This window comes from Podarcis cretensis (assembly GCF_951804945.1).
Source record: "Podarcis cretensis genome assembly, chromosome: Z".
Taxonomy (NCBI): Eukaryota; Metazoa; Chordata; class Lepidosauria; order Squamata; family Lacertidae; genus Podarcis; species Podarcis cretensis.
Window position 1 is genome coordinate 9,059,205 of NC_137184.1, and position 23,759 is coordinate 9,082,963.

General features: G+C 46.1%; 1 protein-coding gene across 14 annotated transcripts in view; it reads right to left on the reverse strand.

Moving 5' to 3' along the window:
* EHMT1 (euchromatic histone lysine methyltransferase 1) overlaps window positions 1-23,759 on the reverse strand; it is a 139,184-nt gene that overhangs the window by 28,871 nt on the left and 86,554 nt on the right. For 13 of the 14 annotated variants that reach the window (XM_079961941.1, XM_079961933.1, XM_079961942.1 and 10 more), the window contains 9 exons: window positions 18,954-19,074; window positions 16,862-16,993; window positions 13,393-13,538; window positions 9,953-10,096; window positions 6,922-7,148; window positions 4,701-4,868; window positions 3,436-3,518; window positions 2,272-2,378; window positions 1,249-1,371 (listed from right to left, as the gene is read on the reverse strand). In XM_079961941.1, the coding sequence (XP_079818067.1) occupies window positions 1,249-1,371; window positions 2,272-2,378; window positions 3,436-3,518; window positions 4,701-4,868; window positions 6,922-7,148; window positions 9,953-10,096; window positions 13,393-13,538; window positions 16,862-16,993; window positions 18,954-19,074 (1,251 nt within the window). The remainder of the gene's footprint in view (window positions 1-1,248; window positions 1,372-2,271; window positions 2,379-3,435; window positions 3,519-4,700; window positions 4,869-6,921; window positions 7,149-9,952; window positions 10,097-13,392; window positions 13,539-16,861; window positions 16,994-18,953; window positions 19,075-23,759) is intronic. The other variant, XM_079961935.1, reaches the window with a different exon arrangement.

A 23,759-nucleotide genomic window follows, 5' to 3' on the forward strand; every position in this document is an offset into this window, starting at 1 on the left:
GTCATCCATGCTACAGCTTGCCACAAGCGAAAAGGAAGAAACAGCAAAGGGGAAAATGAGGGGTGTGTTTGATATGTTGTCCATGCTCTGAGACCTCTAGGTTAGATTACTGCAATGCGTTATACGTGGGGCTGCCTCTGATGATGGTTTGGAAACTTCAGGTGGTGTAGAATTCAGCGGCCGGGCTACTCACCAGGGCAAGATGGTTTCAGCATATAAAGCCAATCCTGGCCCAACTGCACTGGCTACCAATTGGTTTCTGGGCCCAATTCAAAGTGCTGGTTTTGACCTATAAAGCCTGAAATGGCTCAGGACTGCAAAACCGCAAGGCAAAACCCTCCCCAAATGAACTGATTCGGACCCTTCTTAGTATGCTCCCTCTATGCAAGGACTGAAGGGTAACAACACAAGAATGGACCTTCTCTGTGGTGGTTCCCCATCTGTGGAACGTTCTCCCCTGGGACGCTTGCCTGGCCCCTTCTTTACATATCTTTAGGCACCAGGCGAAAACATTCTTCCTCTCTCTCCCTGGCCTTTGGCTAATTAAACAACCTATGGCCTTTCAAATCTTGTGGGGGGACAGCATATTGTTTTCTTTGCTATTATGTTATTTATTTTTGTGTTTTTATACTGCAAACCACCCTGTGATCTTTAGATGAAGGGCAGTATAGAAATTGAATCAATCAGTCAGCCAATAGAGCCCCTGGAACTGCTTTAAAATTCTCTGTCCTAGGACATTATTTTTTTAAAAAGATTGCAAACAACCTGCAATCTTGCGACAAGTAGCTCATTGCAAATGAGGGCAGAACACCACACCATGTCCTGGTTTGCACGTCACACTAAGCCAATTAGTGTCTCAGCACAAACACAAGAGTGTGTGGACTCTCAGAAAGGAGATTGCATCTGCTTTCCTCCTCCCAGTCACTCTGCTGACAAAAGATAAGGTTCAGTTTAGCACGTCATCGGAGCCAAGGATTGTGCTTTAGCTCTTCCAGACAGACCACAAGCTGCAAAGCATATGACAAACCTTGGTTATGGGTCGTGGTTAGTCTGGGGAAATCTAAACCATGAACCCAGGTTTTGATGATGACATAGCAAAGTCACTGCTTAGCTCAGCCAGAGCAGCAAAGTGTCCGCTCTCTCCTCTTAGAGCCTGCGTTGCCTGTGCATTTGCACTGAGTCATAATCTGACATGCCAATGAGACCATTGCCACCTTAGATATAAAAAAATCCAGACGCCATCAGTACCCTGGGATCCACTAATGCTCCAGCCTTGATGAGGTATTTCACAGTCTCCAGGTGGTTATTCTCTGCTGCTTCCATAAGGGGGGTCCTCTGGTCCTGAGAGCAGGTGTCTATATTAGCGCCAGCCTGTGCCAAGACAGATACACATGGTAAGTTACTGCAGAGAGTCACACAGCTGGGCTCATGGCTGATTAACAACTTATCCTGTGTCACTAAGAAATATGCAGCTTCCTGTTCCCCTGAGCCTATGCGACCCAAAAGCAGAGATGTTCATCAACGCAAAATGGAGCAAGTCACATTGTCATTCATCTAGTGCATTGGGGAGGCTAACCTGTGGCCTTCCATATTTGCTATTTGTGGGATTCTCTGCCTCGGGAGACTCACCTGGAGCCTTCGTTACCTATTATCAGTCACCAGGCAAAAACATTTCTCTTTACCTTGGGCTGATTAAGCAATATTTGACTTTTTCTATGTATCAGGGAGTGGGTGTGTTTGTTGCTGTTATGTTATGCTTTTTGTGTTTTTATACTGCACTATAATATTTGGGTGAAGGGTGTTGTATAAAACAAATAAACACACACACACACACACACACACGGCCTTATGGCCGGATGAGGATTCGAATCTGGGTGTCTCAGGTCCTAGTCTGGCACTCTAACCTACACCACACAGGCTGAAAGGTTAATTAATTCTCTCTTTTAAAAGGGCAGCCAAAACACCCTGTGAAAACCTCAGAGGGGTCCTTAACATCCTATCAATTCACACTTAACTAAAGTCCCAGATCAGCATGACTCATCCCTAGCAGTATTTCGCAATAGGTTCCTTCTAAACTAGAACAGGCTCAGCATCTGTTTTAAGTGGAAGAATAGAAAACTTGAAACCACTGGTTGATTGGACAGGGACGGGGCTTCTGTGGTGGGAGTTGGCAGAGGGATGTACTGGCAGGAGCAGTGACAAGGAAACACCCCCACCCTCTTGACACACCCCCACCCCACCCCCCAAAAAAACTAAAAAACTGGGATAAACCTGGATCAGCATGTGGCAAACGTCCATGTGTCCTGACTCCGCTGCTGCATGGAGAGGAGTTCTCTTGTTCTGGTGTTCCATCTTGAAGTTCGGATCGATCCCATCCACTACAAAACAAACACAGGCCCACAGTGTAAAGTCAAGGGGAACGGAGTCATAGTAGGGCTGTTTCTGATGGGGCACCTGGAGCAAGATTGTATCTGGAGGTGATTATCAGGAAGCCTCCATAGGCAAACAGAATTACACAGCTAGGATACCAAATAGTCTCATGACCTACAGGAGACGGCCCTGATGACAGCAAAGACTTTTTCTGGCTCGGGATTCTGCCACGGTTGTGAGGCAGCCTCCCACTAAAGGAACAGATCACACCCAGGATCATCACACCTCAGCTTATTAAGGAGAGATATGAATTACTCTTTTGGCCACAAACGCAAGTAAATCGACCAATCTACCTGGAAGCCTTCTACTGGCTATGTTTTATTTACTTGTTATTACATTTCTAGCCCACCTGTCCTCCAAGGAGATCAAGGTGGCACAAAAACTTCTCCCCCTCCCTGTTTTATCTTCATAAGGACCCTGGGAAGTAGGTTAGACAACTGGTCCAAGAAGTTTCATGGCTGAGTGGGGAGGTGAACCCTCATCTCCCGGGTACCAAGTCCAACATTCTAACCACTACACCACTATGCTTTCTATGGTTACCCATGCTGTCCAAATTTGATAAGCTATGGTTTGCAAGAAGACTAACCTGTACCTTGAAGCTGGCTAAACATCCTGGCTTCTTCCAACACTGTTAACTGTAGGTCTCCCAGTTCAGGTGAAATGCAAACAATCTATGTCTGGCCTACCTGAACCCCCCCCCCCTTTTATTCTACACCCTGGTTGAGCCTTGCTCCACCACAAGGCAGAACAATATATCCACTTATTTAGCCCTGATATAATTGCCCTGATATAACTGAATACTTTGGGAGGGGGTTCAACTGAGGTTTCTTTCTATGAGCCTTCTGGTTAAGTCTTGGCGCAAACACTCCCTTCTAAAGTGCAGTCCCTTCCTCCTCCAAGGCTGAAGCATCAATCAAGGCTACATTCTCAGCAGGAGCAAAACTCGCCTCTGCCATGTGATGCGAGTTATCCATCAGTTAAGAAAAACATGGGGGAATCACTTACCCAGCATGAGAAGAACCTTTTGCAGCTCCCCTTGCCTGGCAGAGAAGTACAGCTGCTTTGAGTGAAACCGTAATTTCTTGGGTCTGTCAAAAGGAAACAGTTATCACTAGTATTACTGAAGAGTTTTTAACATCTCCTCCCGCCCCCCACCCCAGCTTTTTAAAAAATCCTCACAACAACTATGAGGTAGGGATGCTGAGGAGACAGTAAGTGACCCCAAGTAACCCAGTGAGCTAAGTGGTGGCCGAGTGGAGATTTGAACTCAGCTTCCCCATGTTATTGTCCACACCACACTGGCATGAATCCAATGTATAGGACTGGTGTATTGCCCTACTGACAGATGACCAGTCCCCCAGTTGGCTGAGGTCTACTTGCATGGTCAACTATTTTTTCTGCTTCTTTTAACTCTTTGTTCATTATGCTCATTATCCTGTTTCTAAATAAACTGATCAGTTCCACACCCATGTAACATCAACAAGTCAACCAAGGCTATTTCTGTTTGCTTATTTCTTGTTAAAAGAGCAAATAACTCTCTGCTAGTTGTTGTTGTTGGTTTTTTTTTTTTAGCTAAGCTCAGTTACTGGGTTTCTTAATTGCTTGATAAATTAACAGAATTTGGTGACAAGAATTTAGGCAAGTATGGTCCTACATACAAAAGGCTGGTTATTATTATTTATTAACAACGCTGATTTATTAATCACCTTCTAAACTATTGTCTCAAGGAGGTTTACACACATACACAATTAAAAACAGTTAAAAGCACACATAAAAATGCATTTAAAGACAAGACTAAAACACTAACGAGCAGGTGCTTCTGGCAAAGACCTGATTTATTCAGCTAGAAAAGCCTACTGGAACACAAATGTCTTCAGCTCCTTCTGGTAAGTGCAGGTAGCAGGCACCTGACGTATCTGAACAGGAATGATTTGCCACAGAACCTCTATCCTCTCTCTCCCCCACCCCTGGATACCATAGTCTTATACTGAATGTAATCATATAATCTGTTATATGGTTATATTATAATTTGTTATAATCTGAATAAAAAAGAGAGATTGTGCAATCTTTTGTACTTCGTGAAAATCTTTAATAAAAATTATTTTTAAAAGAAAAAAGAAAAGAGCGGGAGAAGCCACACCAAAAGCCTTTGTCTGAGTTACTGCTGGATATGTCCTGGCTTCCAAGAGACTGACTGGGCCCACACCCAGGTAACATCCACAAAAACTACAAAGACAATTCCCATGGGCCGACGGCCAGACGATTCTTACTTTTCAGAATCTAGAGCGATCAAGGCGCTTTCCAAGGTTTCTTTCACTGGTCCCTGGGAGAGACAGGCTGGGGCAGGTTTGGGAAAGGCAGATGTCCCGGCCAAGTCAAATCCCTCAGCAGACGAAGTCTCAGACCGGACTTCTTCAGACAGCTGTGCTCCAGTCCCACTGTGACCAAAAAAAGAGGAAGGGTTCAGGGAGGGCAGTAGCATTTGCTTTGCATGATGTGGGTAGCCCACACGTGCCCACCTGACTGCTTCGGTTGGTGTAATGGGCACAGCTACAGGTGCCGCATAACAACACCTGTTCCACATATGTAAGCCCTTGATTGCTTAGTATGGCAGCCCCTACACTTTGGAACTCCCTGTTGAGATCAAGCAGGTGCCTTCACTGTTCTCTTTCTGGCACCTGCTAAAAACATTCCTACTTATACAAGCCTACCCAGGTGGCTTAGAAAGCTCAGGTGATTTTATCTGTTTCAATACTTTAAACTTTGCATGTTCTAAAGCATGGTTGTGAGTTTTTCTTGGTTTTACTGTCCTGTCTTTAAAAAACCACTTTGAGATTTTTCAGAGCCAAGTGGTGTATAAATTTTATGAAATAAATGCATGAATGAATGCAAAAGGTCTCAGGGTCAATCCCAGACAGCTCCACATGGGGCTGGGAAACACTCCCTGTCCAAAAACCCTAGAGCAGCGGTTCTCAACCTGTGGGTCCCCAGAAGTTGTTGGACTACAACTCCCATCATCCCTGAGCTCTGGCCTGGCTAGCTAGGGGGTGATGGGAGTTGTAGTTCAACAACATCTGTGGACCCATAGGTTGAGAAAGGCTGCCCTAGAGAGCCTCTGCCAGTCAGTACACTGAGCTATGTGCACCAATGGTTTGACTTAGAATAAGGCAGCTCCTTGTGTATTTTAAGGGAGCACAAAAGGCCGCCTTCCTGCATTGTGTGGAATGGACTTTCTGATAAGATGGTATCTGCAGAGGAATCTAACCTGAAGACAGCAGGAATCAATTCAGTAAATATAAGGGGCAAGACAAGCATCTGCTTTGCATTCAGAAGGTCCCTCGCTCAGTCCCTGGTTCCATCCCTAGAAACCAGGAAGGCTGCTGCCAGTCAGTGTGGGCAATCCTGAGCTGGATGGACCAGTGATGACTCAGTATGAGGATGCTTTCTCTGTTAAATGCACACTTCACAAACCATTAATAACACTCTCGCATTTTGCATCAAGCAAGGAAAAAGATGTAGGCTTTAAAGGCAAATAGTTTGCAAATACTCAGTAGCATCACACCATTATTTTGTAACCACTCCACCTAAAATCCTTCTCTCCATTTACTGTGTGGTCCATCTCTTTTTAGCAGAAAGGCAGAGAACACGGACAGTACAACCCTCACTGGATTGCTTCCCTTCAGGCTGCAGGTAGGAGTAGCAGCTTACCTAGATCCGTCCCTCACTATTAAAAAAATAATAACTCTCACAGCAGAAAGTTAACATGTGAGGCAGAAGCACATAGGTCTTCTCCCTGTGACTTGCCAAGCTTGAGTTTATAATGTAGGGACAAAACATGCAACCCGCTGTCCTACAGGATTAAGTGTTGCATTCCAAGAGAGCCAAGTGCATAGCGCATCCTACGGGAGACTTAATGGCCAGAGAGAGGATGGCATTTGAGGTCACAGCTTTGCAAGTGGATTCTGTGGACAGCTGCCAGCTGTTGCAGCCTTGGCTGTGAGCAGCAAGGCAAGGCATACCAAACAGGGTAGCACTTCACAAAGCAGACCTGGGGTGAGGAACCTTCTCCACCCCAAAGGGCCACATTCCTACCTGGGCAACCTTCCAGGGGCCATGTGCCAGAGGCAAAATTGGTCTGGGCAAAAAGTGCACATTGTTAGCTTCGCACAGTCAGCTTGCTTCTATGCATCCTCACCATAAAAAACACACACAAAAAAACCACTCCTCTCTGTCTCCCATTTGGACAGAGCTCAAGCACACATTCCAGCAAGGGAAAAAACACTCAAGGAAGGGTGTACAATAGGTCTGGTGAGGACGTGTGTCGTGCAGCAGGTACCAGGGAACATTTTGCCCTGGACCTGAGACCCCCCTACCCCTCTCATTCTTCAAAAGAGTGAAAATGAATAGAAAGGAAGAACAATGCTGAGCATGGCTGGGGAGGTGGGCAGTGGGCCCCAACACATGCTCAGCACTGCCACCCTCTGGACTCACCTTCCGGTTGTCGTGTCTGCCCTCCCCTCAGAAGTCCCAGGTTTCTTCAGCTCGTAGCTCAGCGGAAGCGTGGAGGTTGTGTCCGCCTTTGCTATAGTCACTTCTTTAGCCTTCGAGGCCTCTTCCCCACAGTGTGGGCAGTAGCTCGTGCCTTTGACCTGGGAGGCACAATCCCTGTGGAACCGGTGGGAGACGCTGCTTTCTGGCTGGCACTCCATGAAAGTGCCCTGGTTAAAGGAAAGAGACACAATGAAAAGAAGGAATCTCCGTGAGTTACACATCTCCAAGTGGTGCTTCGCCTTTGGCTGAGGTTTTTCAACCTCTACCTGCTGGAGAGTATCGTCCTTTGATTGCAGTTTTTACAGAGGACCTTAAGAAGAGCCCTGCTGGATCAAACCAAAGGCTCACCTGGGTCCAGCATCCTGTTCTCTGCAAGCAAGACCCAAGTGCAACAGCACTCCTTACTTGGCCTCCCGAGCCATAGTGCCTGCAATAGTGGAGGTAGAATGTAAGAAGGGCCCAGCTGAGTCAGGCCAAAGACCCATCAAGTTCTGTTCCCACAGTGGCCAACAGGTCTACTTAACACTGAGTTATTCCCTTCTGAAAGAGGGAGCTGCCTCGTAAGAGCAGGAATGGGGAACCTGGTGCCCCCCAGGTGTCGCTGGACTCCAACACCCATGGGCCATAGTCAGCTTGGCCAATAGTCAGGGATGGTGGGAGCCGGAGTCTCTTAACAATATACAGAGGGACACAAGTTTCCTATCCCTGCAACAGAGACAACTAGATGCCCTATTCCTTGTCATGAAGTGGTCAGTGCCGCAAATCAAAGCCTCTATCCTACACAAAAGTTTTGGTTTTCATCCAATGGCAAGTCCTACTCAGAGCTGATACACTGACATTTATTGGCGTGAGTAACACAGGCTCATTATTTTCGATGAATTGACATGTATCACTGGATGCCACCCTTTGATTTCAATAGGGCAGGAAATGTCCTCCAGGCATTGCTGGATTCCAGCGAACTCCAAGCCAGCATGGCCAATTATCAGGGATGATGAGAATGGTTGGCCCACAGCTTCCTGCATCTCTTACGGCAATGATGAAAAATTCACCCTGAGCCAGAAAGAAATATTGTGTGGGCTGTAGGATTGCCAGACTGAAAGCTAGAAAAGAGTCATATGATACAACAGAGGCAGGGCTTCTAGTCAAATCTCCCCGTGGATGCAGGAAATCCAAAGATTTAGACCATCCCCAAACAGGTGGCTTCTCATGCTCTGCTTGTAGTTCTACAGTGAGCTGAGGGACGGCCCTTCATCACTCAAAGGTCAAGGATAGGTAAGCTCTAGACTTCGAGATGCTACTGGACTCCCAGCCAGCATGGTCAATGGTCAGGGATGGTGAGAGCTGCAGTCCAGCAACAGGTTCTCCAAACCTGCATTAGTGTGTGCCCCTCCTGCCACCCCAACCCCACCACCACATTAAAGAGGACATCCTGATCAAATTTGCAGATGACACCAAACTGGGAGGGGTGGCTAACACCCCAGAGGACAGGATCACACTTCAAAACGACCTTGACAGATTAGAGAACTGGGCCAAAACAAACAAGATGAATTTTAACAGGGAGAAATGTAAAGTATTGCACTTGGGCAAAAAAAATGAGAGGCACAAATACAAGATGGGTGACACCTGGCTTGAGAGCAGTACATGTGAAAAGGATCTAGGAGTCTTGGTTGACCACAAACTTGACATGAGCCAACAGTGTGACGCGGCAGCTAAAAAAGCCAGTGCAATTCTGGGCTGCATCAATAGGAGTATAGCATCTAGATCAAGGGAAGTAATAGTGCCACTGTATTCTGCTCTGGTCAGACCTCACCTGGAGTACTGTGTCCAGTTCTGGGCACCACAGTTCAAGAAGGACACTGACAAACTGGAACGTGTCCAGAGGAGGGCAACCAAAATGGTCAAAGGCCTGGAAACGATGCCTTATGAGGAACGGCTAAGGGAGCTGGGCATGTTTAGCCTGGAGAAGAGGAGGTTAAGGGGTGATATGATAGCCATGTTCAAATATATAAAAGGATGTCACATAGAGGAGGGAGAAAGGTTGTTTTCTGCTGCTCCAGAGAAGCGGACACGGAGCAATGGCTCCAAACTACAAGAAAGAAGATTCCACCTAAACATTAGGAAGAACTTCCTGACAGTAAGAGCTGTTCGACAGTGGAATTTGCTGCCAAGAAGTGTGGTGGAGTCTCCTTCTTTGGAGGTCTTTAAGCAGAGGCTTGACAACCATATGTCAGGAGTGCTCTGATGGTGTTTCCTGCTTGGCAGGGGGTTGGACTCCATGGCCCTTGTGGTCTCTTCCAACTCTATGATTCTATGAATGCTGCAACCTCAGAGCGCAACGATCTCCTATAACTAGGGGAGGTTTTGAACTTGTGTTTTAAGAAAACTTGCTCATACATCATATGAAATCCTGGAAAGTCACTGCCAGATCAGAAGCAGCATGTAGTAACCTCCAGATGTTGCTAAACTACAACTCCCATCAGTCCCAGTCAGCACAGGCAATGCTCAGTGACAATCGGAGTTGTAGTCCCACTGTTTCTGGGATGCACCATAATGGCTATCCCTGCTGTGGGCAATACTGAGCTAGACTGACTCTTGGTTTGACTGAGTCCTACGTTCCTACAATAGAGTTTGCAAACCCATACTGCAGAGACGGGATGGGGAGCCTGTGACCCTCCACACACCATTGGACTTCAGCTCCCATCATGCCTGACCACTGGCCATGCTGGCTGGGGCTGGTGGAAGTGGTAATCCAGGAGAACCTGGAGGGTCACAGGCTCCCCACAACTGCCACATAGCTTTTTACCTTGCCTGCATTTCAATAATTCTTTTTGTCCTCTTTAAAGAATGCAACAAAAGTGGGGAGCAAAGTAGAAAGTGCCCTTTCCTACGAAGGCCACTGTTATTCTTCTCCTGCCAGCCCAGCACAAGCACCCCTGGCCCGCCCACCCTCCGGCCCAAAAGAGAAACTTACCGCAGTGCAAAAGAAGCCACAACCTGGGCAGCACTGATGCTTCACCATCCTCCCTCTGTGGTCCTCACAAAGTACCAAGAACTGGACTTTGTTAGAAGGGCGCATCAGCTCATATTTCAGCACCTGGCTTGTGCAACGGCTTAGCTGGAAGAGGAAAAGACGTCATTCTTGGAGAGTGCACCAGAGAGAGCGGGGGACAAACTCTTCTTCTCTGCTATGCTGTGCTGTGCATTGAGAGTTCACACACTGAACTGACTGAACTGAAAGCCCCCATTTCAAAGACATGCACACCAAGCAGCTTAATACTTCATATCAGCACGAGAAATGTTCCACTTTACTCTCTTTGGCACATGGCTGTAGGACGAGGACGAAACACAGTTCCAGAATCACCAAAGGCAAGCCACGTGGGAGCAATGTCTTCCACTTCTTGCTCAGTCCTGTTTAAAGAAGAGGTGCATTGCACCAAGACTTGCCCAAGCAGCACCCACAGGCACAAGTGTGTCTGCCAGAACCTCCTTATGGCACCTGCAAAAGACCTCATCATTTATCTCCCCCATTTGCTCCTTCTATTCAGTTCCTGTTCGCATTGGCCCTGCCTTTCCTGAAATGAACATCCTGTTAAAACACGCCCACATTTCACTGGGGGCCAAGTCTGGGCACACATCCTCCCTCCCTAAACAAGGGAAAGGAGCAAAGAGCTTCTCTCTGTGAGTGAGTGCAGTGGTGACGGATGCAGCTGCCTTTTTCCTAATTGATGAGGGTGGATTTCGGGTGGGGTGGCTTCCATCATGTCACCTCTTACTCGCCTTTAATCCATCTTTAATCTTTACTCGCCTTCCATCATGTCACCTCTTACTCGCCTTTAATCAAAATTAAAAAGTCCCTTTTCACTCCATTCCCTTGATCACTTTGGTTGCCCTTTCCTGAACATTTCCCAACTCTACAGTATCTTCTTTTGAGTTGAGGCGATCCGGACTGTACACTGCACATCACTTCATTTCTCTACATTTGATGTCAGGCACCTGAACATGTGAGCTCAAATTCAAAACAGTCTGTTATAGCCTAACAAGTCATCACTTGATGTCAGGAACACAGGAAGCTTATGTAGACTCAAGACTATGCTGGCCAGTAACTGCTCTCCAGGGTTTCAGACAGGAATCTCTCATAGTCCTACCTGGAGATGCCTGGTCCTACCCTCTGGAACATAGGATGTTTCCTCATACAGAGCCAGAGCATTCACTCATCTACTGCCTACAGCAGCTCTTCAGGGTTCTAGGCAGGGGTCTCATACCTGGGATCCCATACCTGGGATCAGACCCTGTAGGCAAAGCAGATGCTCTACCACTGAATCGCAGCCCTTCCCTTAAGAGCAGTTTTCTCTTGTACCTGTTGCAGTCATCAAGTGATGACTGTGCACACATGAACCAGCCCTAGCACTTCCTTCCTGAACATTAATATGCCTGAAATTGTACAAGAAGGGCACCTGCACTTGGGCTTCCAAAAACCCTCTGTGTTTTCCTGTCCACTCTGTTTGAACGTATCGTGCCCCCTGGAAACACCCTATTTTAAGGTGGGAAGTTATGGCTAATAAAATATTGGGGGGGGGGGTTGTAACTTGCATTCCTAAGAACGTAACAATCCTTTATTCTTCACTCCTCCTAAGTAAACAAAAGCCATTAGAATCTCGACTTCATCCATCAGGGATTAGAACTGGAACTCCTTAAGGCTGTTAAGAAGAGAAAGAGCCATGTAGCCCAGTGTCCTGTTTTAACAATGGAAAACTGGATGGCTATAGGAAGCCCCCCAAAAGGACCTGAGCACAACAACACTCTCTACACTTGCAATCCCTAGCAACTGGCATTCAGAGGCACCCTCTCTCTAGCAGTAGAGGTAGAACACAGCCACCCTTCTTCCCAAACACGGATGCCACCAATCTGAGAAAGCTCCCAGCCTGACTCTTTGGCCCTGTTTATCAGTCCTGAGGAGATGCCATCCAAGCCGTAGTAGCAGGAGAAGAATCTGCCAGTTATCTCCTGACCACAGGCACTCATTAGATCTTGGCTCCCCCAGTGGTGGCTAATTGAGAAACTATGGGGTGGCGGCTGCTGGCATGCAGTCTGCAACAGCATCAGAGAACTTTACTGGGCTACAGAACAGCCAGTGACAGCGGACTAAATGGAGAGAGCTCATCAGAGACAGCACTAGAAAGGGAAAGAGTGGGGAGGGCAGGTAGGAAACACATGCACAGGACATATGCAAGATCTGGGAGTTGGGGAGGCAATCCCTGTGCAAACCACAATTATTCCACCCCGAAGTTTGTGAAAAGTGTAAGATACTGACGTACTTCATGGACTGCACAATTCAGAAGAAACCAAGGCATCTGCATTCCACCTCAACTTAATTTGTTGTGCTTTGATTATGCACCCATGCACAAAACATGGGAGGCATTATTATTATTTGGCAAAACAAAACAGCAAATTCCAGCAAAGAGGCATGTCTCATGCTCTTAAGAGTGAGCTAAAGCATTAGCTACCTCTGTGCAGGAAGTTTCTGTTCTCAACACGCTAGTAAGGTCAATGACTCGGGGGAGGTCAGTGGAAGACCAACGCTTTGTATGCAAAAGGTCCTGGGTTCAATCTGACATCTCCAGGTAGGCCTGGGAATGATTCCCTGCCTGAATCCTGGAAAGCCACTGGTAATCAGTGTAGACCAGGCATAGGCAAACTCGGCACTCCAGATGTTTTGGAACTACAACTCCCATCATCCCTAGCTAACAGGACCAATGGTCAGGTATGATGGAAGTTGTAGTCCCAGAATATCTGGAGGGCAGAGTTTGCCTATGCCTGGATGCAGACAATACTCAGCTAAATGGATCAATGATCTGATAAGGCATATTTCTCTGTCCCTGTGTAATACCTGCACTGCTGGAGGTGCCTCTGAATAGTTTACTGGGGACTGCAGATAGGGAGAGTGCTGTTGCACTCAGGTCTTGCTTGCAAGGCTTTCCATCTGGGACATCTGGTTGGCCAGAACAGGATGCTGGACTAGAAGGCACTTTGGCCAGCTCTGGCAGGGCTTATCTTCGGATATTATGGACTGCTTCCATCCCCAATAATAGTTACCTCTCTTCCACATCCTATGCCAAACCCCACTCACTGGAACCAGACTTCAGTGCCCTCTCTGCCTGGGATCCCACCCACCCTGGTCCTTGCAGATGAGCTGCACACTTCAGAACCTGAGCAAGGAAGAAGCCCCATGTATGGACTGTGTTCAAGTCTGTGTTTAGCAAGCACCAGTTATTTTGAGGAAGGGGAGGAGATTAGCATGTGCCTTTATAGGACATGCCAACCAGGTCCCTGGCCAAGCAGAGATGACGCTCCAATGGAGGGTGCCAAGTGCCAACTACAAAGATCAACAGAAAAAGAGAAGGGTGACGCCACCTCCTTGTCCACACTCTCGGTTGCCATGCACTGGTTATTGGCTAGTGTGGTGATCTCCCGGCTTTTGGGAGTTTCCATTCGACAGCTACAGAGAGGCGCTTCCTGAAGGCTGTCTGTTTCCATTGCTTCAGGGCCATTGGAAAGACCTGCAGGAAAAAGCAACACACACAAAGAGTAAGTAAACCACCCAGCTCTCCTGCAATCCACATAAGGAGACTGAGAAGGGAGAGAAACCACAGCACAATGGTAACACAGGCTGTAAACAGTCACTACCAGGCAACTTCATTTTTATATATATATTTTTGGTCAAAGCCAGGCTTCCTCAGACTCTGCCCTCCAGATGTTTTGGGACTACAATTCCCATCATCCCTGATCACTGGTCCTGCTAGCTAGGGATCAAGGGAGTTGTAGTCGCAAAACATCTGGAGGGCTGAGGTTGAGGAAGCCTGGTCAAGGCTGTGTAAGAATGTCTGACATTCTGAAGGCCCCATATAGACAAGACACCCCAAACACTTTGCGATTCTTCCAGCCTGCATCTTCACATAGGCAGGCTGGCAGTCCTTCCCAGACCTACAGGATGGAAAGGATATCTAAAACTAAGTGAAGGAAGAGGAGGGGACAGTGCAGTGCAAATGCACCAGGCAGAGACAATCTGGTGAACCAATTGTTGGTGAACCAGCACAGCACCAACCTTCTTGCCGTCTCTCCCTTGTGATAAGCAACAGTGGCCCACCAGTGGAGAGCCTAGCACAGCAGCTCTGACCTACACAGAGGTATGGGTGTACATAATCTGCCTCCCTCGGTGTGGATTCATACTCACTTCTTTTGGATTAGGTGTATAAGCTCCCTAAGGGGAAAAAAAATCAAGTTTGGGTAGGACCCAAACAAATGGCATCATGCTACAGAAAGGGGATTGTGACTAAAGATCAGGAAGAACTGGATTTCCTCAGAAGGTGGGACTCTCCTTCCTTTGATTGAGGCTTTTAAGCAGAGATTGGATGGCCATCTGTCATGTATGCATTAGTTGATATTCTGGCACTGCAGGGGGCTGGACTAGATGACCCTTGGGATCCCCTCCAATACCACAATTCTATGGTTCCACTTAAGTCTCTACAGTCTTCCAAACTCTAGCCTATTTCAACCAAAGTCGGGATACCTGAAGCAACCCAGGGGGGAAAGCTATTCTCCTTCACTATTCACCATTGAACTGAATTTCCTGCAAGACGCAGCGATGGCCACCTGCTTCGACAGCTTAAAAGGGAAGCTGGAAAAACACATGAAGCATAAGGCTTGTCAAGGGCCTTGACAATCATGATACCTGCATACTACACTCATACCAGTTGTTAAGGGAGCAAAAACCAGTTCCTGCTTGCTGGTTTTGAAGTTGCCTTATATTATGCAGTGGCCTTATAACAAGACAGAACCATTGGTGCATATAGCTCAGTCTATAATGATTGACAGCAGATCTCCAGGGTTTCAGACAACCAATGTTCCCAGTGCTGAGGATGCTGGGGATTCAACCTGGGCCTTCCTGCATGCAAAGCAGATGAGCTATGATTCACTGAGCTACAGCCTTCCCTGCAGGCAACACACCTACACTACAAAAATAGGCCTGGTGACTCAGTCTCATGCTCTGCAGAATGCCTAGAGCCATGCGGAGTTTCCAGTGCCAGCATGAGATAACTCAGGTCCTGCTTATTTATGGGTTTCCCAGAGACATCAGGTTGGCCAGTGAGACAACAGGATGCTGGCCCTTTGGGCCGCTCCAGCAAGACTATTTCTGACATTCTTATACAGCCTTTCTTTTCCCTTTTATTTTATTTTGGTGTTTTTTTCTAATCCGAACAATGCTCAAAACTTGATTTGTTTTTGAGGACTCTTTATGTTTGCAATTGGATGATACAGAGGCCATTAAAAAAATGAATTGTTAAACCGGTCCATCATTTCCTGGATCAGGTTTTCAACAGCTGCCACTTGAAATCAATGTACTGGTCGCAGTGTTGGTGCAAGCACCCCTCTTGAAATCAATGTTATTTGTCTCATCAAGCTCCTCTCCAGAGGTAACAACCGCAGGAAGAAGGAGGAGGGAGGAGAGGAGAGGGCAGTTTTTTCTGAATCGCTTTTCTTAAGTATAAAAGCATTGTGAAGCATGCATCATTAAGAGTCTGCTCAGCCTATTGCAGCCTAACTGGGTGAACAGGTTACAAACAACATCATCAACAAAAGAACATGGGAAACATAAGGGTGAAGGTCCAAATTGAATTCTGCACCCATCCGTAAGTTCTTATGAACATAGGAAGCTGCCTTATAAACAAGTCAGACTCCTGGGTCCACCTCTTTACACTGACTGGCAGCAGCTCTCCAGGATTTCAGACTGGGTTCTCTTCCTGCCCAACCTGGAGGTACTGGGGATTGAACTGGGAACCTTCTTGCATGGTCTGCACTATCATTGTACTTCTCCAAACAAACCCAGTAAGATTGACCTTTTGTCCATCTTGTTTTTGTCTACACTGACTGACAGCAGCTCACCAGGAATTCAGATGGGCTGCTTCCTAGCCCTGCCAGGAACTGAATCCAGGACTTTTGGCATGCAAAACAGGTGCTCTACTGTGGCACTGCGGCCTTTTTGTGAGACACAAGCAAGTGCATTCCTATCTACTGGAGCTGTGAACTTGTAATTTGAGCCTGTTGACCCAGGTCCTGCCCTCTGGAACATAGGAAACTGCTTCCTGCAGAGCCAGCCCACTGGTCCAGAAGCAGATGCTACATCACAGAGCCACGGACCTTCTTAAATGCAAAAGGTGGCACCCAGCCAATACTATGCGGGAATGGCACAGCTCCTGCCCAGATGAAAAGGCTGGATTGCCAGACTGCCTTGAGCAGTGGCTCAGTGACGCCCCAGCCAGACTGCCAGGAATCTCCCATCTGCTCTACAAAGCAGTCCTCTGGCATGCGTCAGCTGTGTGCCACCTTCTACTTCTCTGAAGGAGCCCTTCTGGAATTTTGTCACTTGCCTCTTGCCTGAGAACAGGGAGCAGCACTGGAGGAAACTGGAAGGGGAGAACAACTCTTTTTCTTTTCTTGGCAAGGGGAAAATAAAAAGCAAAAAAACCGAAGACATGACCAAGGGGACAAAGCCACAGGGATTAGTCAAATTGTCTTAGATCACAACTGCACCCAGAAGTGTTCTAAAGCCGTAACGCTCCCCAGGATATTCCCATCAGCGTTATTTCCTGCAGTATCCACACAAATACACACACACACACTGCTGGGTCAAAGGTGATCTGCTAGCTGCTCTCCCTTGCTCTAGTCTCACTCTCCGTTTGATCCATTGATATGCCTTTATGGCCTCTTCTCATTCTCAATATTGGCAGCCACCAGGGGGCATCATCTTAATACAGAGAAATGAAATCCAAGGAAACAAAGAACCAAAATGGTACATGGCCATATTTAGAACGCTGACACTCACCTTCTGATTGCGAAGATAGAATTCCCTTCACTCGGAGATCCAAGGAATCCAGAGAGACTTCCATGTACTCCATGTTATTCTCCACCCCAGTTCCTTCTCCACTGTCTAAGGAAGACTTGTAGGCTTCCGAACCTGGGTTTAAAATATACACATATTTATATAGCAAAGAAAAGAACTATGCATGTATGTGTGTGTGTCTCTCTCCCTCTCTCTCTTAAAGGCCACATTCATCTCTAGCAGACTGTATGCAGGCTACAGCCTGATGGATCTCTAGCAAATACAGATGCTAATAGAATAATTAAAATGCAACAACTGGGCCAATTGATCTTTTCAGCCCTTCTTCCTACTCTCTCTGCCTGAATAAGGCAGATTTCACCCCACCCTTGCACTGTTTTTTGGGAGAGGAAAAAAAAGGTGCCAGCTACCAGGAGGAGAGGTCCTCCCTTTCAGACACATCTGTCTGCTGCTGCACTGCATTAGCAGCAGAAACGTGGATGAGAAAGAGGAAGGGAGAAGGACCTGGGCTTGCCTTGACTCACCCTACACACCCTGATGCAAAAGGATCTCAGCAATGCTTAAAAAGAGACCCAATGGTGTAGAAAACAAGATGAAGGGGACAGGAGACATCTGGCTCAAGGCAAAGAAAAAAGAGTGTTCAGAGCCAATTGTACAGCTTCTCAATGAGCAAAGCAGGGTTTGCTAATGAAAACAAATATGAGAACCTCTTTTTCCTATTTGCTCCTTCCAAGAGACAAGTGCACACACACACTCCCCTCCTCACCCCAAAATATTTTGCCCTCCTCCCTCCAACAAAGCACAATGCCAGCCTAGTGAGTCAGGAGATCTAGAGCCAGACATTAACCCTGCAGGGTTTTTTTTAAAAGCCTCTTCTTTCTCCTAAAATTGTGTCATTGTCCAAGAGCCAGTATGAGGAGGGAATAAATGCTCTGAGCTACTTGAGGGTCACCGATCAGATACTGAACGACCAAAGCGGTTTTTACCAAGCATTGGTGAAAGGATAAGAGACAGACTGGGGAGGGCCTGCAGAACTTTTCCCCTAAGCCCTGTAAGATCTTGAGCCTCTTGGGAGAAGAGTATTGCCCTCACCCATGGAGGATACTACCTCTTCCAATCATTTCTCTATAAGCAAAGGTTTGCCGGACACACCAGTTGCCCTTCTCAGCCCAGGAGAGGAAAGTGAAAGCAAAACTGTTTGGGAAGCAAAAGCCTTAGCTCAGTGGAACAGCTTCTGCTTTGCACACAGAAGGTTCCAGGTTCAATCCCTGGCGTGTCTAGTTAGGACTGGGAAACACTCCCTGCATCAAATTCTGTACAGCCACTGCCAGTCTATGTAGGCAACAATACCAAGGTTGATGGACCATTGGTCTGACTCAGTACAAGGCAGCTTTCTATGTTCCTTAAAAAGAATGAAAGAGTAGACCCCCTGGCTCCTAAGCGCAAGTCCCAGAGCAGCAACTACTTTGCTTAAAAAGCCACCTTTGAAGTTTTGGGGACGGGAGAAATGGCAAATGGGAAGGGCTGAGTCTTATCTCATCTCCTTCCGAACATTACTACTCTTGCATCTTGGCTGGAAACTGAGGAGTCAGGTGGTATTCCTCATGATGGCTCTGTGGTCTCAGTTTTGGATCCCCTATCCTAAGCCAATCTGCCTGTGCTCCCTTTGCAAAGGAAATGAAGGAGGAAAGAACTTGCTCAGCCCCCATCTGTGCTATACATTTATAGCCACATCACATCACTTTAAACAGCCATGGCTTCCCACAAAGAATCCCGGGAGTTGTAGTTTGTTAAGGGGGCAGAGAGTTGTTCCCATCACAGAGCTACAATTCCTAGCTACCTGGGAAAAGGAATGGATTGTTAAAACTGCTCTTTGGTGGGAACAGGGAGTCTCCTAACAACTCCCAGCACCCTTAATAAACTGCAGTTCAAAGGAATATTTTGGGGGAGAAGCCATGGCTGCTTAAAGTGGCATGATGCTACTTTAAATGTATAGTATGACTGGGGCCTCAGTCTCCACTGAACAAAAACTACTGGGGTGAAGGGATAGAAAATAAGACACATTTGATCCTGTTACCCAATGCACCAGCTTGTTTCTTTTTACTCCTCCGCCTCCTCTTCCGGGTGGGTTTCAGCCAGGGACTCTCCATCTTGCCTTTCTTCTTCATCACCTTCTTCTTGAGGCTGGATTCCGAACTCTGCAAAAACCACAGGAGGCATCTGCTTCAGGAAAGCAGTGGCCTGACTGATCCTAAGCTATGCCCTTCACCTTTCTTTGTGATTAGTAGGCAACAGGAGAGAGGCAATGCTCTCAGAAGCACCTGAGTTTTTAAAAAGCCCAACGTATTTCAGAAATACAATCCTCTACTCTCCCCCCTACCCACCAGGGGCAATAGGAAAGCTGGAGCCTCTTGAGTCTTGCCTAGATCAGGGGTTCCTAAGCTGTGGCCCATGGACCACACGGTGGTCTTGGAGCTTCATTCAGCTGGTCCTTGGCCTGACTGTATTCAATATTCATATTGAATTATTACTATTATTATTATTATTATTATTATTATTAAACTTGCCTCTCCCTTCACCATTTTCAAGTCAGCCACAGAGACTGGCACGTCTTGTATTGCGTAATATAGCTCCTTCCATGAAAATACCACAGAACTGCCACCACATGCCAAGGTAGTACAAAGAGATCTGCAAGCTTGGAAAGAAATCACTATAGTCTCAGACTCATTCCTGTATTCTGCTTCCTTTGTAGCCAAACTTGTGTGTATCCAGCCAATCCAACTTCTCTGCCAAGAGAAACCTAATGCTACCAATGGCTACTTGCCATGACATCTATGTTCTACCTACACTGTCAGAAGAGGGAGTATGCCTCTTCTCATCAGCTGCCGGAAACCACAGGAGGGGAAAGTCTGGTTGGCCTGATTTAGCAGGGCTTTTCTTAAGTTCTAAAACTGCTTTCTGTGGCATCTTGAGGTCCTTCGGAATCTTATCAGGGACTTCTTGATGAGAAGATCAGCTCCACCTGTCAGGGACCTGAAGACTCTCTCTTGGAACTTTATGATTGTTTTGATTTTTAACAGCAAGGTGGTTTGGGAGAATATCTACCTGGGCTGAGAAGTGGATGGTGATGGATCCGGAGAAGTAAGGCTCGCACGGGCTTACCAGAGGCATCTGGCTGGTCAGTTTGAGAACAGGATGCTGGACTAGGTGGGCCACTGGCCTGATCCATATGATGTGATGTAGGCAACTTTGCCCAACCTCACTTATTTTGCACTTTATTATATCATGTAATCTTTACTATTCAGGGCAGGCGCATAGTATAAAAGCATTTTACTTCTGGTTTCTAGCCGCATATTTGTTTCTTTAAAAATATTTTTGCCCCACTCTTCTGCTGAAAAAGAACTTTACAAAGCACCCAATAATCAAAAGTAATCACAGAGAGATGATAGATATAATCATTACAAATAAAATGCTGATCAGCAAAGCACAAGAAAGGAGCAAAACCAAAGAGCAACAAATCCAGACAATCTGTCTTCATGTGTTCATTATTTAGCAAAATGTGCATGAGCAGGAATAAGTCACAGGGGGCCTCCAGAAAATTCAGATGCACATACTTTTGGTGAAACCCAGCTTGCCGTGACAATGGGACCCTGAACTGTGATTAACATTAGATTGGTTAATTTTCAAAAGCTTGCTTCAGAAACCATGGTTTGAAACTGGTTTGTTTTAAACTAGCCACAGTAAATGTTAACCACAATTTGTCAAACAAAACAACACAACAAACTGCAGTTAACCAAAAGCAGAAAAGATTCTGAACTGCTCCCCTTGTATGTGTGTGGGAGGAGAGGGGAAAGGAGAATAATCCCAGGAGTCACTGCGGCTCATTTGTGCCTGTGCATAGCGCATACACACAAAGCTATGGTTTAGCATCATGTGTCAACCAGGCCATACTGGGTTGCACCATGTTTCATGAAGGTCATTCACTTACCTCTTATCACCTTCAGCGTTTAGATCCATGTCTCTCTTAACTGCTCTTCTCGATTAAGTCTTGATACCCAAAACTGTGGTTTAATGTTGATTCACCTAAAGGGATCTTTTATCCTGGTAAACCACCATTAAACCACAGATCCCTGGTTTTAATGCAATGAGGAAATGAAGTTTGAGCAAGGATCCCAGCGCTAAAGCCAGTAAGCAAAAGAGGAGTGCATAGGCACCTATTAATTCCCAACCACGGTTTAAGAAGCCAGGATCATGATGTCAGGAACAGGCCAGATGGTTACCACCCAGGAAAAAAGAACACTGAAATAACAATGTCTTAAAATGTAAGAGGAGAACCTCTTGTTGTTATTGTACTGCAGATCACCCAGCTATTTTCCAGCAGATCCTAATCTATGCTCTGCTTATCCCTGCCCATATTTATGAGCACAGACTGGGCTTTGTACTGAAAGGGAAGACTACAGCCGCAGCCTGATCATCAGTACAGAAGGGATTCAATACTGGACAGTCTGACTCAACTTACTAATAGGCAAAACTCGCCCTTCCAGAGAAATTCAAGCTTGAGGTGTTTTAACTCTGCTCCTCTGGAACAAAAATTTGCAAATAGGACTTTTATCTCATATTTATTTTTTAATAATAATTTTTATTAAATATGTTCATGAATTATGAAAGAATGAGCAATGTCTCTCTTTTTTTGCTCAGATTATAAAGTCTTTTGGTTACATTGAATGTAAGACAATATGGTACCTAGAGGTATCCTATCTGCATTTATAACCATTTAAAACAAGGCTAAACCAAAGGAGTAAAAAAGAAAATCCTTAACTGTCTGTCAGCTAACTCCTGGGAACAAGGTGTTATCCTGTTGCACAATTATATGCACTTAAGTCCCACTGAATAGATTTTTTTTAAAGAAAGCCCAGGTCTGTGCAGGACTGAAGCCGAAATATTTCGGGATGGGATGATTACAACCTCTTTTGACGCTTAAATGAAGGGTGGCAAATCTTAGGCCTGGGGTCTGAATGTGGCCCTCCAAGCCTCTTCCTCTGGCCCCTGAGACTCTCCCCAGGGCATATCTCCTTTTCAACCATACCCCTCTGCTCCTCTCTGATTCTTTCAGGTTCCCATGTCATGTTGAGCCAAGCCATGGTTTGGCTAAGGTCTCTGGCTTGCTAATCATGAGCTGCAACCAAGTTTTTTTCTTGAGAGGCGAGCACTTAACCACAAGTCCCAGGTTCAAGAGACAAGTTAAGCCAAACCTTGGATTAGCTCAGCAAAGTGCAACAATAAAAAGGTCCAGAGAGGAGCAAAGTGGCTGAAAATTGCATTCTGGGAGCCCTCATACTTGTGCATTTCACTAAGCCAGGAAGTCTGAAGGAATTCACTGATTAATATCAACAAGACTTTTAATACCAGATGAAAATCCACCCCACCACTCAATTAATCAGCACATTCAGCACAAGGGGGGGGGGGGGGAATCAAACAAAATTCCTGGAGATCATTCAGCTGTGGTTAGGAGGAAGCCCTGTGTTTGTGTGCTGTCTCCTCCCATCACTTACTCAGCTTAATTAATAATTTAAGGATTTAATCAAACCATAGTTTACAGTTACACCAGAACCCGTAAAGTCTGCTTTCCGTGAGTCCTCTAAACCAGGAACAAACTGTGGTATGCCATCTTGGTTTGGAGGGCTTATTTAAACCGTTCAGTAAGCCAATACTGGTCTCAGGTCTGATCCTTCAAACCACGGAACTAGAAATGTTAAGCCTATATGTATCTAGTGGATTAGATTCTGGTAACCAGTTCAACAAGAGAACCTTTTAACAGTTCAACTTGTGTGCAACTAATAGAAACAAATGCCATTTCATTTTTAATATCCTCCTGCAAAACTAAAGTATTTATCACTTTCCATGAACAGTTTCGGTAATATATTAATTTGTGCAAATTTTTAGAAGGTCACAAATTAATAATTTTTAAAACCAGCTTACTGATTCACTAAGAATTCTTTAATCAGTTGTCAGATCTCAGATCTGTTACAAACATTGAGTAGCAAATGCATTTTGTGCCTGTATTAACACTACATCAAACGAAGAACTTAACTGGAAAAACAAGGCTGCAAGCTTGTGCACACTTTCCTAAGAGTAAGCCCCAATGAATATAATGGAATTTACTTCTGAGGGAGTACGCATAAGATTGCACTGTGGAAATCTTATCTAGAAGTGCATTCTCAGTATTTTGTTGGGGACGTACATCCATACCCAAACCACAGTTGACTGGTTCAGATATAGCTGCAACTATGGCTTGAGGCAAGCAGGACAATATTCATCTTTGCAAATCAATCTACCAATATGCCTTACCACTGATTTTATCAAGGTACAGCAACTTGCCCAATGCAAGCCAAACAGGCTCTGTGTCAAACCTGGGGCCCCCTGTATTCAAACCCAACACAACTCTTTATGCTTCGGGATTCCAGTGCAGCTCCCATCGCTTGAAATCAGCAAAGAAGGCGAAGAAAGGGGAAACGGCTGAATCAAAGGCCAAAGCAGAATTTAAAACACGAGGGGGAAAAGCACATGGGGAAAGTGTGCATATATATGGGGTGTGGTGCAGTATAGTGCAGTGCCTGTGATGCGGCGCGTTTGTGTCTTGAATTGAAGCACCCAGTCGTCAGGAATCAGAGCCTTACCTCCTGCATCCCTGGTGCTATGCCATCTAGTGCTCTCCTACAAACCTAAGTGCCACAGTACAAGGGAACTACCCCCTAGGCTGCAGTAAGCATCAGCTAATCATCTACAGGCCAATCCTGGCTCTCTGAGGCTGATAAAAGCCATTGCCACAGGGTTTCCCTCGTCAGTCTGCGCAATTTGGGTCACTATGAGCAGCAGCAGCAGC